Source organism: Peromyscus californicus, unplaced genomic scaffold, assembly GCF_007827085.1.
Source record: "Peromyscus californicus insignis strain IS unplaced genomic scaffold, ASM782708v3 Scaffold_22__1_contigs__length_63687245, whole genome shotgun sequence".
Taxonomy (NCBI): Eukaryota; Metazoa; Chordata; class Mammalia; order Rodentia; family Cricetidae; genus Peromyscus; species Peromyscus californicus.
Genome location: NW_026294525.1, coordinates 21,281,640 through 21,299,638, shown reverse-complemented (window position 1 = coordinate 21,299,638; position 17,999 = coordinate 21,281,640). Strand labels below are relative to the sequence as shown.

The window sequence follows — 17,999 nt, the reverse complement described above, 5'->3', positions numbered from 1 at the left end:
TCCAAGAAGGGCTCTGCAGAGAAACTGTGCTTTTTTTCTTTTTTGTCGTAGTAAACACAAATAATATAAATTAACCATTTTAGCATTTTCTCAGTGTATATTTTGTGGTGTTAATTATCGTCACAGTGGCTGTTTCCAGGAAGAGTAAGTTTTGGTAAGGAGCAAAGGAGACTTCACGTTAGTTGGAGGCCATCCTGGCTCGACTGCGTTTCATTCCAGTCAGTATTGGGGGCACACAGGCACCCCAGAATGTCCTAGAAGCAGGAAGCATGTCTGCTGTCAATATTGGGGGGCACACGAGAACCCCAGAATATCTTTAGAGCAGGAAGCAGGGGGTATAGAGTTAGTGTTGGGGGTACACAGGAACCCCAAAACATCCTTTGAGTAGGAGGCGGGGATAGCCAGAGAAGATAAGGTGAAGATAAGTTGAAGTCACAGGCTAGGGTTCTAGAAACTTCTATTCCTCTGTCGATAGCTGCTCTTATATAATGAAAGAACTGGGCCTCAGTCCCACATTGCCTCCACTATTCTTCAAACATGAGGACACGAGTCTCTCTTTTCCTAAAATATCAAGTGACATGGTATATGGTTTTGCAGTTAACTCGCCCAATAGTATATCTAAGGCAAAATTTTCTGTGCAGATAATTTTTAAAAAGAGATTTTATATGATGCTCATGCACGCCATCTCTAAGTCAGCACACATGAAAAGAGGCTTACTTAAGCTGTGGAAAGCACTGAAATATTTTTTTTTGTTTGTAGCTCTTTTTGAAATTTTTTTTTTTTTTTTTTTTTTTTTTTGGTTTTTCGAGACAGGGTTTCTCTGTGTAGCTTTGCGCCTTTCCTGGAACTCACTTGGTAGTCCAGGCTGGCCTCGAACTCACAGAGATCCGCCTGGCTCTGCCTCCCGAGTGCTGGGATTAAAGGCGTGCGCCACCACCGCCCGGCGAAATTTTTTTTTTTGTATTTTCAGTATAAACAACATTTTAAAGGTAGCCCTACTATATAAAGCATAACTACCCCATTTATCTCTCACACTGTTGGAATTGTAGTTTGGTGCTATTTTTCTTTTAAAGTCATTACAGTTGAGAGCTGAGAAAGATGAGATTAAAATCTTTGATTGGGCAGCACTCTATTTATTTTTATTCTTCCAAGCAGCCATTAGGAATTTAAAAGCGACTACACTTAATTACTTTCCCCTCACCCCGGGGGAGCTGGAATCCATTAAGCTGTAAAGAAAGCTAAGAGGGAAAGTGGAAGGCTGTTGCAGGTGGATTTTCTTGCATATGAGATTAAGCACCTTGAGTGTAAAGAGGAAGCCGGGAGGCAGCTATTTCTAGACCAGGTTGTCCAGTGGAGCTTCATCATCTTTGATGTGCTGCTGTTCATTATGGGAAGGATGGATGTACCTATGTTCTGGGAGGATAAATTTTTTTTTTTTTTTACAAGGATTTGTGGGACATTTTAATGGATGCCTCTGCCATGGTATCCTGCCATTTTTGAGGGTGTTTATTTATTTCAGATTCCTGTGTTGAGACCTCCAGTGGTCAGTTAAAATGGGTTCATTTAGATCCTTACCCTGTACCCAGAATTGGAAAGTATTTCTTGTCAGTAAACACTAGTTAAGATAACTTGGCTGTGAACGCTGGTGTTACCAAATGAAAATGTTTTGGGCACTGGGCATGCACACTGGAAACTAGAAAAGTGAGATTTTTATTTTTAGCGTTCTTCTTATAGAAAAACTCAGGCTCTATCGTTCTCTAAATAATGTTCTACTCAGGCAGGTAGGATAGTTTGGGTGTTTTAATTTTGCATTAGTTATTTTTATTAAAAAAAGAGAGAGAGAACCATGTGTCAAGTTGCTCCTTTCTTGGGACAGAGGGCGAAAGAGGAGGTGCTGCAGAAGGAGGTGAGGGTGAAGATTCTGAAGGACAGTATCAAGCTGCTGGCCACCAAGGTGCCCTCTGGTGGCCACGAGTTGACATCGGAGTTCAATATGGTGCTGGAGAGCTACCAACTTCTCTGTAACAGAATTCGAGGGAAGTGCCACACGTTAGAGGTATGAGATATCCCCCCCCTCCCCGCCCCCCAGGGATACAGTCCTGAGATCCAGGCTGTGTCATGTAATGAACATTTCCAGTATTTTGTCAAACATTGGGTTATCAAAGTAATTTTTATGGACTAGGTATATAAAAACAAGAAAGATTTTCTTCTTCTTCTTCTTCTTCTTCTTCTTCTTCTTCTTCTTCTTCTTCTTCCTCTTCTTCTTCTTCTTCTTCTTCTTCTTCTTCTTCTTCTTCTTCTTCTTCTTCTTCTTCTTCTTCCTCTTCTTCTTCTTCTTCTTCTTCTTCTTCTTCTTCTTCTTCTTCTTCTTCTTCTTCTTCTTCTTCTTCTTCTTCGACCAAGTTCTGTCTCCATTTCTTTCTTAGAAAGTTTGTTTGCAGTAATTTATTCCCTTCTTCAGGCTTTGGTATTTTTATGTGTTCACCAGCATTCTCAGGTTATGAAGGGGCCACAGAATCTGTTTTAATCCTCAAATTCCTGACCATTTTCTAAGAATCTAGCCTGGTTTCCTTTACCTGGTTTACTACACAGATAGGAATTCTAATTTTTATTTTGAGTAGCGTCTAAAGTTACTGGCGCGAAAAAGAACTTAAATATGTTGATTTTTTTCATTGCATTTTAGGTAAATATCTCCCCCATTAGATGGAAGATATAGATTAGTCTATAGGACGAATTTAATGAAGTGGTCTCTCATGTTCACGGCTTTTAAAAAAATGTCTCGTTGAAAGATTTAAGAAACATTTCAAGTTACTAGATTTCAATGAAACACAGCCTGAAATTAGTGATTATATTGTGGTGAGTTCTGCAGGCGTGACAATGTCAGTGGGAGGATTTAAACTAAGTTTACTCATTGCTTGGCCGTTACCTGTCACCTGGCTTATTGACTGATTGTTTTTGAGGCAGGGTCTTCCCAGGTATCCCTGGCAGGCCTGGAATTCACTGCGTTGACCAGGCTGACCTCATACTGGCGGTTATCATTCCAACTTCTGCCGCCCTGGGGCTGGGATTATAGCTGTTCAGTCCCCTGCCCAGCTCTCATCTATTTTGTGTTGAGATAAATAAGCAAACTGAGACCAATTAGTAAGAAAGGTACTTGATTAGGGATGAGCCTGCATCCTGGGAATGATTCTCTGTCACCTGTCCCCTCCTCTAAGACCTGAGCACATTTCTCAGTCTGCTGTTTGCTAGAGAAATGGGGGGTCGAGGGGGGACTAGAAACCTCCTTCTTTTGTTCTGAACCCAAAGTCAGCAGATTATGGCAGAGGCCTCATGTCTGAATTGTGCATCTTTTTGTTTGGTTAAGTGTGGTATTTCTAAAGGGTGGAAAAACATAAATACACCTACCTACCCACCCCAAAGATGAATCTGTGATAGACCCTGAATGTCAGCCCCTAAAGTCCAAAATACCTTCTCTCTGCCTCTGTAGAAATATCTGCTGACCCCCATTCTGGCAAACAGAGCTGATATGGGGTATGAATGGGACTGTGTCAGTAGATCTAAAGAGGACAGATTAGAATTCTGTGCTGAATGGGGGGTCAAGTAGCCAGGGCAGTGCTGGAGAACTCACCCTGGTTGTAAAGACAGGGGAGAGCTGGCAGGCTGACCAACCTTGCAACTACCCAGGCCCAGAACCAGGGTTATGTGTTGGCCCACCCCAACATCCACCCCATCTGTGATCTGCTGGAGCATGGGGGTGGGGATGAGGCGTTGGTCCTGCAGACCCAGGGCTGCAGGATCTCTGCAAAGCAAGAAAGCAGTGGGGTGTCCAGGAAGAGTCCCAGTGAGGGTCCAGAGTCGGTGGTATAGTAGAGATCGGGGCCTCAAATCAGACCAATGATTCTTTGTGATGAACGCCTGCATGTAAAAACGTATGGATAAAGGAGTTTACTGTGTGACTCACTGTGTCACACTGCAGCTTCCATGATGAGATTTTCCCCTTCTTCCTTTTTTTTCTCTCTTAAATTTTATTTTGTTTTATTTTTTGGGGGGTGATGGATGGGATCTGGAGGCATGATGTAAAAGACACAAAGAATAAATAAAAAGAAAGTTAAACGAAGAATTCTGTGCTGAGTTCTTATCTTAAGTCAGATAAGTTCCACTGGAGCCAGGGGATAGGAGGTTCTAAATGCATGCTTTCCCAGCCTCCCCTCCTATCTCAGAGTAGTGAGGGCACAGAACTACCTGCCTTCTGTTTTGGTAAAATAGGGTCATCTTCTTACACTGGTGTATCCTTATTAACTTGGAAAGAAGTCCAAAAGGCTACAGAGATATCTGCTGCCATCATTTGTCTTGGAATTGGAATTGAGTATATCCCAGGAAACTTAAGTTTCTATAAAAAATACCATGAATGATTTTTAACCTTTTGTTTTTAATATCTATCTATCTATCTATCTATCTATCTATCTATCTATCTATCTATCTATCTATCATCTATTTATTTGTTGAGTGGTACTACTAGATACTGGGTCTTTGCCTGTCAGGTAATCACTGTAACCACTGAACTAGTCTCCAGCTCTTGCCTTCTCTTTAAACAAAGCAATAGCATTTTTGTTCTGTTTTTCTCCTCTTGTTAATTATATAGGTTTGTTTTTGACCTTTAACTAGGTCCTTGGAATTTATTTTAATGGAAACTGAGGCATCCTCTTTTCCATTTCCCCTTTTCCCTCCATCTCAATTGCTCTAGTTTATTGACAAATTCAGTTTTGTTTCATTTATTTGATGTTCCAGCATCATCGCATTCTGAACTCCTGCGTGTTACTCACACTGAAATGGAGTTCTTATTGATTGAAGGGATGGCATGTGCTATGGCTTTTCGTTCAGTTTTAATTTCCCTTCTCATTCTTTAGGAGGTCTGGTCTTGCTGGGTTGAGCTGCTTCACTATTTGGATCTGGAAACCGCTTGGCTGAACACTTTGGAGGAGCGTGTGAGGAGCACAGAGGCCCTGCCCGAGAGGATGGATGCTGTTCATGAAGCTCTGGAGGTTGGCACCTGATGTCTGAGTCGCAGTTATTATCACTGTGATGAGGACAGATGTGCTGTCTGTCTGTCTCCCTGCCTACCTACATCCATCTATCTATCTACCTATCTATCTATCTATCTATCTATCTATCTATCTATCTATCTATCTATCATCATCATCATCTCTATCCATCATTCATCCATCCATCATCCTATCTATCTATCTATCTATCTATCTATCTATCTATCTATCTATCTATCTATCATCTCTATCCATCATCCATCCATCCATCTATCTATCTATCTATCTATCTATCTATCTATCTATCTATCTATCTATCTATCATCTCTATCCATCATCCACCCATCCATCTATCCATCTACCATCATCCTATCTATCTATCTATCTATCTATCTATCTATCTATCTATCTATCTATCTCCATCCTATCTATCTCCATCCTATCTGTCTATCTGTCTATCTATCTATCTATCTATCATCTATCTATCTATCTATCTATCTATCTATCTATCTATCTCCATCCTATCTATCTATCTATCTATCTATCTATCTATCTATCTATCTATCTCCATCCTGTCCATCCGTCCATCTATCCATCCGTCTATCTATCTATCTATCTATCTATCTATCTATCTATCTATCTATCTCCATCCTATCTATCTATCTATCTATCTATCTATCTATCTATCTATCTATGTGTGCATACCATAGGATGTGTGTGGAGGGCAGAGAACAACTTGCGAAAGTTGTTTTTTCCTTCCCCCACATAGCTCCCAGGGATTAAATTCAGGTTGTTAGGCTTGGTGTCAACATCTTTTTTTAACCCACTGAGCCATCTCATTTGTCCCTGGGGACTCTTTTTAGAATCAGCTTTGTAAGGCAGGGGCTAACTTTGTTTTGTTTCTTTGCAGTTATGAATAAGGCATGAACCATGGTTAAGGTGGCTTCTAGTTCACTGTGTTCAGATATTAAAGGTGAAAGCAGGCTGATATATGCATTTTTTTGAGCCACCATGTGGATGCTGGAAATTGAACTCAGGATCTTTGGAAGAGCAGCCTTAACCTCTGAGCCATCTCTCCAGCCCGATGACATGTGCATTTTTGAGGGCAGGGCTAGATGGGAGCTAGATGGCAGGGCCGGGCTTCAGATCCCTGGGGCCAAGAAATGTCCCACAGGCTTCCTTATTCTGCAGTTTCTAGCCCATGAATGCACATGATACTGTGGTAACTGCTTCTGAAATGAATTACAGTGTAACCAGGGACGTTTGCTTATGAAAAAGAGGGGGAGCATGAATGTACTTTGTGCAGAAGCGGCAGGGCAATGTGGAGATTGAATGAACAACTGAATGGGAAGGCAGAGACATTCCAGGGGACCTACATTCCTGAAGATGGATGTGCTGCAGGAGGAGAATTGTCAAAGATGGAGAGGGTGGAAACCAATAGACACCCATTAAACAAAGAAGCTTCCGTGTAGGAGAGTAAATATAGTCTAGAAATCCAGAGAATAGAGAAAAGTAAAAGCAAGCTCCATGATAAACACTTTTAAACATTTTGTGTATTTCTCCTTTTTTATCATTATTACTTTCATACATGTATACTGCAGGGCACTATACTCAGTCAAAGGGCTCATAGTCCTAACAGCTTTGGAAACAGGAACCTTAGTTCGTTCTTTCTTTCTTTCTTTCTTTCTTTCTTTCTTTCTAAATTGACTATTATATGCAGACAAATCAAACTTCCTATGTTTCTATTTTCCCATCTGCGGAATAGGAGTAATATTTAGCTCATAAGGTTAACTGGATTTATTTCTATAAAACTGTATACATAGAACTACTTAGTGTATTTCTCTATCATGTGGTAGGAAAATGAATCACCGGTTTCACTAATGTAGTTAACACTTGGGATAATTTTATTTGTATAGTATAGTTTTAATCACACACTGGGAATCTCATAAAATTAATAATTATTGGAATTATTTTATGGGATTACATTATCACTTATATTCCTGGAGGTTTTGCTTTTAGTTTTATGATTTTGTTAATGCTATGGTAGATAATTTTGTGAATTAGTTATTTCCTGAATTTTTGCTATTATTTCTTGGGTAGATTTCTAGAAAGTGTAATTGCTACTTGTCTTACTATGGCATTTTGCAGATCTTGGTACATTTAGACTTAGTAAATGTATTATCTTTTTTTTTTTTTCCCCTGCCCCCGCTGCAGTCTCTGGAATCTGTTTTGCGCCACCCAGCAGATAATCGCACCCAGATTCGGGAACTTGGGCAGACTCTGATTGATGGTGGGATCCTGGATGATATAATCAGTGAGAAGCTGGAGGCATTTAACAGCCGCTATGAAGAGCTGAGTCGCTTGGTGAGAACCAGACATGCGCAGTGTGATTAGGTAGTTAGTGCGCAAGCTGACCCGCTTGGCGCTTCCATGCTGGTTATGCCTGGTAATGTCTAAATTGGTCCCCGTTAGTTAAGGCTTTGGTGTGGTGGGCGTTAAAGGAGGCAGCGAATATTAATGTGAGCCCGAGGGCTTTGAGGTACATATGGAAGAATAGACTTAATATTTGTAGGTCAGACACAACTTGATGATTAGCAAACAAACACCCAAATTGCCAGGACTGGCATGGTAGTGCATGACTTTAATCCTAGCAGTCAAGACAGAGGCAAGCATATCTCTGAGCCTGAGGCCAACCTGGTCTGCGTAGGGACTCCTAGGTCAGCTGAGGCTGCGTAGCAAGACAATGTCTCAAAACAAAACAAAACAAAACAAAACAAAACAAAACAAAACAAAACCAAAACCAATCTTGTCAGTGGATGTAGCCCAGTGGGAAAGTACTTGCCTGGCATGTATGTACAAGGCCCCGGAAATTCCCGATACTCACCCACCCCTGTATTTGTTATTATTTCTATTTGTGAACTATGTGATTTTCTGTAAGGATCATATTACAGTTACATTTAAAAATTATGGGAGGTTGGAGGGATTGCTCGGAGGTGAAGAGCATTGACTGCTCTTCCAGAGGTCCTCACATGGTGCCTCACAACCAACTATAATGAGATCTGATGCCCTCTTCTGGCATGTAGGTATACATGTAGACAGAACACTATACATAATAAATAAATAAATCTAAAAAAAAAAAAAGAATAGTAACTCCTATATCTATATTTCCAGGAACTACTAAGGCCACCAGAGTTTATTAACTATTATGAAAGCAACAGCACTTGGCTCATATCCAAGGTTGTATCTCAACATGCATGTTCATATCAGTTTAAGAGAAGAGGCATTGTTCTTTTGTAAGAAGGTTGAGTAGATAATTAGATAGCTTTTACAGATTACTAAATAACAACTGTTAAGATTTAGACTATAAATAGCACTGAGCTTAATCCAAAGATGTGAGGCAATTAGAATTTGTTCTCAATTTTAGAAAAAAATTTAGGTATTTATTCTCTTGATAGACATCCTTACTACATCTTATTATTATCGTTATTATTTTTTTGCTAGGCATTGGTGAGTCTTAAAATTGTCTTACATCTCTAATAAATAAAAGATTTTAAAATAAATTATGAATTTTAATTAATTTAAAACATTTTACGTATGTGAATGTCTGCATATACATATGTGCACTGTATGTGTGTCTGGTGTTCATGGAGTCCAGGAGAGGGTGTCAGATCCACTACAGTTGGAGTTACAGATAGATGTGAGCCACCAAATCCGAGGAGGGACTAAAACCCTGGTTCTCTACAAGGGCAACAAGTACTCTTAACCATTGAGCTGGTCCCCTAAAATGACATTTTTATTCTCTGTTTTATATGTCCCACAGGAGATCTTTCCATATTTGTGTTTTGTCATATACATTAACAGAAAGAAGTAAAAATGAGAGATTCAGCTGCTTTGTCCATGAGACCCTGGAAGAACATTCACACTCTTATTATTGATAGTAGTTATTTATTTATAAGGAAAGCTCCAGTCTTGAACCAGTACTTTATTATAATCTTCATGGCCAGAAAGCACATTCAGCTATTTATATTTGTGCTGAGCAGTTACAAAGGAAATGTCTTTTCTCTACAGGCGGAGAGCAAACAGATTTCTCTGGAGAAGCAACTCCAGGTCCTCCGTGAAACTGACCACATGCTTCAGGTGCTGAAGGAGAGCCTGGGGGAGCTGGACAAACAGCTCACCACGTACCTGACGGACAGGATCGATGCCTTCCAACTGCCACAGGAAGCTCAGGTATTGCCTCGAAGTCCAGAGCCTCTGTGTTCTGAGAAAGAGCCCTTGTTAGCCAGCTCCTCAGCTACCGGAGCCAGGAGAATGATGGACATTCTTGATGAAACAACCTCTGGGTTTGAACTGTTCTCGTTCCCTGTGTGGGAATTTCACACATTTTCTCTTTAACGTTTTATTGTTGTATGTGAATGGGTGTTCTGCCTATGTGTGCATATGTGCACTGTGTTCATGCCTAGTGCCTGCAGATTCTAGAAGAGGGCATTGAATGCCCTGGCACTGGAGTTAGAATGTTGTAAAGCACTGTGTAGGTGCTGGGAAATGAACCTATTGAATGAATCCTGTGGCAGAACAGCTAGTGCTCTTAACAGCTGGGCCATCTCTCCAGCTCCTCTCTCCCATTTTCTACATTAGAAATGGCCTATTATTATTATTATTATTATTATTATTATTATTAATTATTATTATTTAGCTATAGAGTTTAGACAGTATATTCTGTATAAATCAGATGTGAACAACAGAAATGACATGCAAAGACACACTGTAGTTTATAGCACCAAAGTTTATGTTATTGTCATGTATCCCCAAGCTTATTACAGTGTATCAAATACAGGATTATGTATCCTATGACTACATCAAACTTCTGTATTATTATTTCTTTGTGTACTTTGTTGTTGTATAAAGACAGGATATCATTCTGTAGCTCATGCTTGCCTGGAACTTACTATGTAGCCGAGATCAACTTTAAACTCACAGCAATCCTCCTGCTTCAGCCTCCAGAGTGCTAGGATTGCAAGCATGAACCACTACCCCAGGCTTCTTTGTGTACTTTAAAAACACCACCCCCTTTCCCTTTCTTATCCTCCTGGTAGAAGATCCAAGCAGAGATCTCAGCTCATGAGCTCACGCTGGAGGAGCTGAGACGGAATCTCCGCTCCCAGCCTCCGACCTCCCCTGAGGGCAGGACCACGAGAGGAGGAAGTCAGATGGACATGCTGCAGGTGATGACCAGGCTTTCCCTTTGCTTTTTATATATGGCAGGTATAGAAAAGCAAAAGAGAAAGGCTTGATTCCTTGGGTACCCTTGCTCTGTACCATGATGCAAACAATGGGGGTATGAGTGGAGTATTAAGGGCTCACTGGGTACCTTTGTTCTGTACTGTGATGCAAACAATGGGGTGTGAGTAGAGTATTAAGGGCTCATTGGGACCTTTGCTCTGTACCGTGATGCAAATATGGAGTGTGAGTGGAGTATTAAGGGTTCATTGCATCCCATGGCAGCAGAAGCAAACTGGGTAACAAAATATTGAGTTTTAATAGTTGCATTGAGAAGAGAGAGTGAGTTTGGCCTAGCAGTTGGCTTTGTGTAGACCGTTCTCTGACCACAGAGGCTGCTGGGTAGGATGCAGTACTACTCAGGTGCTTAGTGGGTGGTACAAGAATGACTTCTACTCCTAACTTGTGCCCAAAGGCACTTCCACTCCTAACTTATGGCCAAAGGTCTATGTTCGTGAACTAGAGTTTCTTGAACAAGTGAGAAAATTCATAGACTTTCATTCCAGAGACACCATCTCTATCCAGATTTATTAATTTGAGATTGAGATATTAGGTGTTGTTCATCCATGGCACTGAGCAGTTCCTTTACGTGATCAGAACCTCCCTAGTTCCTCTGGGGTTTCCCAGGTTGGCCTATATTTTGAAAAGCCTTCCAGCACTCTGTGTTATCGAGTAGAAGAGATCATGAGTGGCTTACTCCCATTTCCACAAACAGAGGAAACTTCGAGAGGTTTCCACAAAGTTCCAGCTTTTCCAGAAGCCTGCGAATTTCGAGCAGCGGATGCTTGATTGCAAGCGTGTGCTGGATGGAGTGAAAGCCGAGCTTCACGTCCTGGATGTGAAGGATGTGGACCCTGATGTCATCCAGACCCACCTGGACAAGTGCATGGTGAGCCGGAGAGGCAGCTCACATGGCTGGAGCTGCTCTTACGGTTTAGTCCAGAGCATCTGTTCTGTCCTTGTGAAAGATGGAGAACATGTTAAAAAAATAAGAAAAATAGCTTTCCCAGGAAAATTAGAAGATAGAAGAGAAATAGGTGGTGAAAACAGGGGTTATGGTCTGGGCAGATAAAGGCAGTAGATTAAGCACATAAGTAACATGTGTTAAAAAACAAACGCGTAAGTCACAACATGAAGTGGGCAGAACCTCTGTAGGATGCACTGATAAGCTAAACCTTCCATAATAAGTTTGAAGTCACTAGACATACCATATCTAATGTGGATATCAAGAATATTATAGAGTTAAAAAAAAAGGTCTTCCGGGAAAATGACACTTAAGTCAAAGTTTAAACAAGATGGGAAGAAAGGAATGATAAGACCTTACTCTTTCATTCTTTGTAGTTAGTTGAACAGAAAATTTTAAATGATGTTGGTGAGAGGATCTGAACTTAGCCTTATTGTATGCCTGGCAGTCTCTTGAGAGGAGGTCAGGAGGAGATACTGGTGCTTGTTGAGGCCATCATTTCCACTGCTTGTTTTTGTGTGTTGGGGGGGAAGAGTACATGGATAGGACACATTTGAATTACATGCAAATGTTGTAAGCATCTCTTTACTTTTTGGGATAGAGTGGCAGACATCACTCACTGTTGTTGACATCAAGATACTGGCTTTGTGTCCTTGAGGTGTTTTGGGTTGGATGCTGATATATGGATAAGCTGCCTAGACAGAGTTTGGGGGGTCAAGGTGACAGGGATGAAGGCCGTTTGGGATTGACATGTTGTTGAACTCCTGTTTCATAGAATCATGTCCACCCTGGTACTTTAAAGTTTTATGTATATTTGCAGGATGTAGATTACACTCATGGTAGGTTTGTTTGCTTTCTCAGAGAAATAGACAAGTAAGTGTTAGGGATTCCACGTTCCTTCAGGCTCAGATCATCAGGGTTAGCTGTCTTCTAGTCATGGTGTTAGAATTATAAAAGTATTCTTTGGGTGCAGGAAATTGAACCAAGGACCATGTGCTTAGTAAGCCTGTGTGTTCCTATTGAGAAGTCTGCCAGCCCTACAGTGTCGTTCTACACAGAGACATTCCAATTCACCTCCTGCTGTTTCCCTAGTTTTTGAAGGAAACATGGTTATGACAAATGCCAGGATTTCTACTGACATTTAATACACACATCCTGTTTTATATTTAAACAAAACCAAACGCTGTTAATTTGCTGTCTTATCTGATTTGAAAAGGTGTTACAGCCTTGACTTCACTTGGCTCAACCTTCAAACCACATTTGAGAAAGATAATGCCCTTTGATGTCTGGGGTGAGGGATTAGCTACCCAGCCATAGAGGTTGTGCTCTGAAATGATGCCAGTTGGGGACTTTTCTGTTGACAATGTAAAATGTTCCTCTGTTTTGAAGAAACTATATAAAACGTTGAGTGAAGTCAAACTCGAAGTTGAGACTGTCATCAAAACCGGGAGGCACATTGTCCAGAAGCAGCAGACGGACAACCCGAAAGGCATGGACGAGCAGCTGACTTTCCTGAAAGTTCTCTACAATGACCTGGGTGCACAGGTGGGACATTTCTCTCTTTCCCCCTTCCTATCTCTCTATTTCTCCATCTCTCCCTCTCTCGATATCTATCATATTTTTATTCTTTACATGCATATTAATAGTATAATTGTTAGTAGTTGTGTAGACATTTTTAATATTTAATACAGAACAATATTTATATTTTCCATGGTTGATGACATTTTATAAGTTATTCTAAGGAAACTCAACAAAGTAATAGTTACTGTAAAAATCTTACTTGCTTTGGATTTCTAAAATGAATAGTTTACTGAGGTGTGTTAATGTCAGCATCTAGGAAATGTTGGGTGATAGATAGTCCTTACTAGTCTACCAATCTAGTAAATGTTGAGTGGTAGATAGTCCTTACTAGTCTACTGATTTAGTAAATGTTAGATGGTAGGTAGTCCTTACTAGTCTACTGATCTAGTAAGTGTTAGATGGTAGGTAGTCCTTACTAGTCTACTGATCTAGTAAATGTTAGATGGTAGGTAGTCCTTACTAGTCTACAGATACAGCTCGGTAGTCTCCAGATACCACCCCAACTTCATCTCTTACACTGCTGGGTTATAGAAATGTGCAACTATGTCAGGTGTTTTGCATGGTGTTGGGATGGATTTTGGGTTTTCATGCATGCATAGCGAGTTCTGGGTCATCTCTCCAGCCTCTATCTCAGTTGGGAAGCTGCATTGAGAGAAATGAGAATGACTGTGAGGAGACCAGCTGGGACCATCCTGTGCTCTTAGTGAGAAGTGGTGGTGGCTGGAGTGGGTTTGGGGTTGGAGATTAGAATGGATTGACTTCAGACCCCTGTAGGACGTGACGTCAATGTATTTGTGATAGAATAGCCTGTTGTTAGAGGGGAGGGGGAGATAAGGCATGGCCTTTATGTTTTAGGTGTGCTTCCATGGATGACTGTGGTGCCATCACGGAGCATTGGGGTGATAGAAAGAAAGGTTGAGAGGCGTGCAGAAATCATATGCTTATGCTTGATATTTTGACATTCTAGCTCCTTTTTTTTTTTTTTTTGGTTTTGGTTTTTTGAGACAGGGTTTCTCTGTGTAGTTTTAGTGCCTGTTCTGGATCTCACTCTGTAGACCAGGCTGACCTTGAAGTCACAGAGATCTGCCTGGCTCTGCTGGGATTAAAGACGTGCACCACCACCACCTAGCTATTCTAACTCCTTTTGAGAGAGATGTCAAGTACTTATGCAGGCACCAAGGCAGTGGTTCTCAACCTGTGTGTTGTGACCCCTTTGGGAGGGTCAAATGTCCCTTTCATGGGGTAATCTAAGACCTTTTGAAAACACAGATGTTTAAATTATGATTCATAACAGTAGCAAAATTGCAGTTATGAAGTAGCAATGGAATAATTTTATGGTTTGGGGTCACCACAACATGAGGAACTGTGTTAAAGGGTCATAGCATTATGAAAGTTGAGAATCGCTGTACTGAGATCTAGAGAGGACATCTGGGCTGAACAGGTGGATTTTCAGAGTCATCTCCATATAGGTGGTAAAGTTTTCAGGACTAATGAGATTATTTAGGGAGAGGATATGGTGAGGGAAAAACTGAGGTCATTGACTAAGTATTAGGAATTAACCAAAGGAGCTTTAAAATAAGTAGCAAGATAACAGATGTGATATGAGTACCGTAGGGATGAAATCTGGGTAGCGACGGGAGGTAGTATTTCAACAATGAGTTCAATCATTTTTTTTGTGATGACTGTGATCACATTAAAAAAATGTCCGTTGGGTCCATCTGCTGCCATTGGGTTGTTACTGAATTTAGCAAAGGATGTGTGAGAAGTCAGGAAATAGAACCACATTGTAGGAGAACAGCTTTGGTCATATGATAAAAGTAGAGAATTGGTCTGTGTGTGTCCTTATAAGTTGACGTATGACTTGTTTTCTTCTTGATACACAGATCTTTGTTAGCATTAAGTTTGATGATGATTGTATAGCTGTTTGGGCATGTCAAACTCAGAGAATCATCATGTAATTCAAGTGTTTATCATTTACATCTGCATTCAGGTGCTATTAATTTAGTGTTACATGTTTTAATTGAATCCCATGGGAAAATATTTCAGTTAAAAAAATTAGTAATAACTGTTTGGGCATAAAAAGTGAAACTGTACCAAAGGAGTGAGAGAAATGAAGTGTGATCCCATGTTACCTTTGAACTAAATTTGGTCTCTCTGTCATTGTATATCATTTAAGAAAAGTTCATCTCAAATGTGGCATACCATCCCCTGCCTCTTATTATCTGTATACTTGTGCTTATCAAAGTCAGATGTCAGTTGATTTATGTGTTAGGTAGCCATGCCCCCTAAGGGAGTTGAATTCTCTCTGCTTTCTGTTTTGAGCCATGGCTCTGGTTTAATACCATCATGTCATTTAAGGGGTTAGATCTGTTAAATTAATGTCTCCTTATTTGGCCTTGGCCTCCTTAAATTCCACCTTCCTTTATGTGGAAAGTGGGAAGAGTATTGCTTATCTCAGAAGCTGTTGTGGTGTTTTATTGCATGACACATGTAAGATTCATTAGCACAGCCTGGAGTCTGTATGAAGAGGCTGATGAGGGGCTAGGGTATAGACTGCTTGCCTAGCAGGCTCAAAGGCCTGACCTCAATCTCCAATACCATATGAATGGGGCATGGTGACTGCGTCTATGATCCCAGCACTCAGGAGATGGAGGCAGAAAGATCAGAAGTTCAAAATCATCCTCAGCTACATAGTGAGTTAGAGGTCAACCTGGGGTACTGAGTGCCCATTAGGAAAAAAAAAAGAGTCTGATGAATGTTAGTTGATTTATTTTGCTTTAGAAGAAGAAAACAATAAGATTCATGGTGTATAATCATCCACTGCTTTTTTTAAAAGTCTCATGGTTAGCAATAAACCATGTAATTGGGAAAATAGTGCTTTTTCTCCCTCACATGGCTGCCTCCCACTGTATATATGTTTTCAAATGGAGAGGATGCTAAGCCATCTTCTCATTGAAATTGTAATATGCACTGATGATTGGTTTCTTAACTTTGCTCCAAGGCCTGAGCCAAGTCCCTGGTGTAAGCATTTCCCTCACATAGTTCTTAGAACAGTCTTGGGGCCGGGTTCTGCCTCCTCCAGCACAGAAGTGAGTGGTAGAGCCTGGTGTGCGCAGCCCAGGATTTCCCAACACTCGCTACTACAACATATGCAAATGCAAGACCCGGGTGATGCTGAGGTGATGGAGATGAAGGTCACGGATGTCTTGGGGTTGACTATGAGCCAGTTTGCATCCTTTCTGGGTTTGTCCTCATTCATGGTCATACTTCTCTTACGGTGTCATTGGCTCCTTGTTCATCCTTGTCTTATCATGTCCTTGGCCCCCTTGTTCATCCTTGACTTACTCAATATGTCCTTGATCCCCTTGTTCATCCTTGACCTCTTGTTCATCCTTGACTCCTTGTTCATCCTTGACGTACTCAGTATGTCCTTGGTCCCCTTGTTCATCCTTGACCCCTTGTTCATCCTTGACTTACTCACCATGTCCTTCCCCCTCCCACCTTGTTCAGGTGACCGAAGGGAAGCAGGACCTGGAAAGAGCCTCTCAGCTGTCCCGGAAGATGAAGAAGGAAGCCACCGTCCTCTCTGAATGGCTTTCTGCCACAGAGGCAGAACTGGTGCAGAAGTCCACATCAGAAGGTGTCATTGGTGACCTGGACACAGAAATCTCCTGGGCTAAAGTGAGTTTCACTTGGGATGGACTGCTGGTGTCACACTTGTAGCGTTGGTTTGGGCCAGTCTGGGTGAACGCTGTCTCCATTTCGTATTAACTGTAGCCTCTGCTGTTCTCCATTACCTTCTCTCCTGTTGTTCTGTTCTGGGAAGAACACTTTAAATACAATTTGTTTGTTTCCAGAGAGGGTTTCTCTCTGTAGCCTGGGCTAGCCCTGTGCTCACTGTGTATCACAGGATGGCTCTAAATCTGCAGCAGCTCATCTTCCTCAGCTCTTCAATGATGGGATTATAGTCATGTGCAACTATGCTCAGTAAAAGCAACCATTTTAACAGTATGGTGTGTGTGCGTGTGCGTGTGCGTGTGTGTGCGTGTGCGTGTGCGTGTGTGTGTATGTGTACTCTGTGCGTGCATGCGTGCATGTATGTATGTGTGTGTGTGTGTATTTGCATGTATGGATGTGTGTGTATGTATGGATGTGTGTGAGTGTGTATACTGTGTGTGTGTTTGTGAGTATGTGTACTCTGTGTGAGTGCGTGCGTGCGTGCGTGCGTGCGTGTGTGTGTGTGTGTGTGTGTGTGTGTGTGTGTGTGTGTATGTAGGCCTGAAGTTGACATCAGATGTCCTTCGTAGTTGCTTTCTTTGGGACAAGCTCATTTTTTAACACAAAGTTTGCAGATTTGCTTAGACTGACTTGCTAACGTGCTCCTGTCTCTACTTTCCTGGTGTTGAAATTACAGTCATGTGCTTCTTACATGTGTGCCCCGCGTCTGAACTCAGGTCCCCATTATTGTTCAGCAAGCACTTTACCACTGAGCTACCCCTGCAGCCCAACAAAGACTTCACCTTCCTTCCACAAGCATTAAACTCAAATGGATCATTGAGGCCCTTTACACATTGTGCTTAGGTGATATTTGAAAATGTTATATTAGAAGTTAACCACCTTAGCTGATCATGGTGGCACACACCTTTAATTCCAGCACTTGGGAAGCAGAGGTAGGAAGATCTCTGTGAGTTCAAGGCCAGGCTGGTCTACATGGTGAGTTCCAGGATAGCCAGGGCTATGTGGATAGACCCTGTCTCCAAAAAAAAAAAAAAAAAGATTAAACACCTTGAAAATCCATGACACTTTCTCCCACTATTCAGTCTTTGCATTATATATAATAATTTTTATACTAATTAGCTACATAATGCAAAATAAATAATGCAGGGATCATCATAATCACATAACTTAAAGAAAAATCCACACGACAGTTTCCTTTAGTCCTCTAGCTATTTGGAATAAAGGGTTAATTTGCACCTTCTTGCTTTTGAACAGGGGTGGGGTGGGGGTGGGGCTTCTGTTTTCCTCAGTTTGCTTCATATGAAAGAGGCAGGTGTGCCTGAGAGACTGCAGAGGGTAAACAATGGCTACAGAAATGTGTGTTACACAAAGTCTCTCTGAGTGTCCTCTGTACA

At 41.2% G+C, this 17,999-nt stretch overlaps 1 protein-coding gene across 6 annotated transcripts in view; it reads left to right on the top strand.

Annotated features, from left to right (window-relative positions):
• The window catches only part of Utrn (utrophin), a 497,313-nt gene that overhangs the window by 187,208 nt on the left and 292,106 nt on the right, over positions 1 to 17,999 (top strand). For all 6 annotated transcript variants that reach the window (XM_052751043.1, XM_052751044.1, XM_052751047.1 and 3 more), the window contains 8 exons: positions 1,877 to 2,056; positions 4,908 to 5,042; positions 7,257 to 7,406; positions 9,111 to 9,272; positions 10,139 to 10,267; positions 11,038 to 11,211; positions 12,676 to 12,831; positions 16,378 to 16,548. In XM_052751043.1, coding sequence (XP_052607003.1) covers positions 1,877 to 2,056; positions 4,908 to 5,042; positions 7,257 to 7,406; positions 9,111 to 9,272; positions 10,139 to 10,267; positions 11,038 to 11,211; positions 12,676 to 12,831; positions 16,378 to 16,548 — 1,257 coding nt within the window. The remainder of the gene's footprint in view (positions 1 to 1,876; positions 2,057 to 4,907; positions 5,043 to 7,256; positions 7,407 to 9,110; positions 9,273 to 10,138; positions 10,268 to 11,037; positions 11,212 to 12,675; positions 12,832 to 16,377; positions 16,549 to 17,999) is intronic.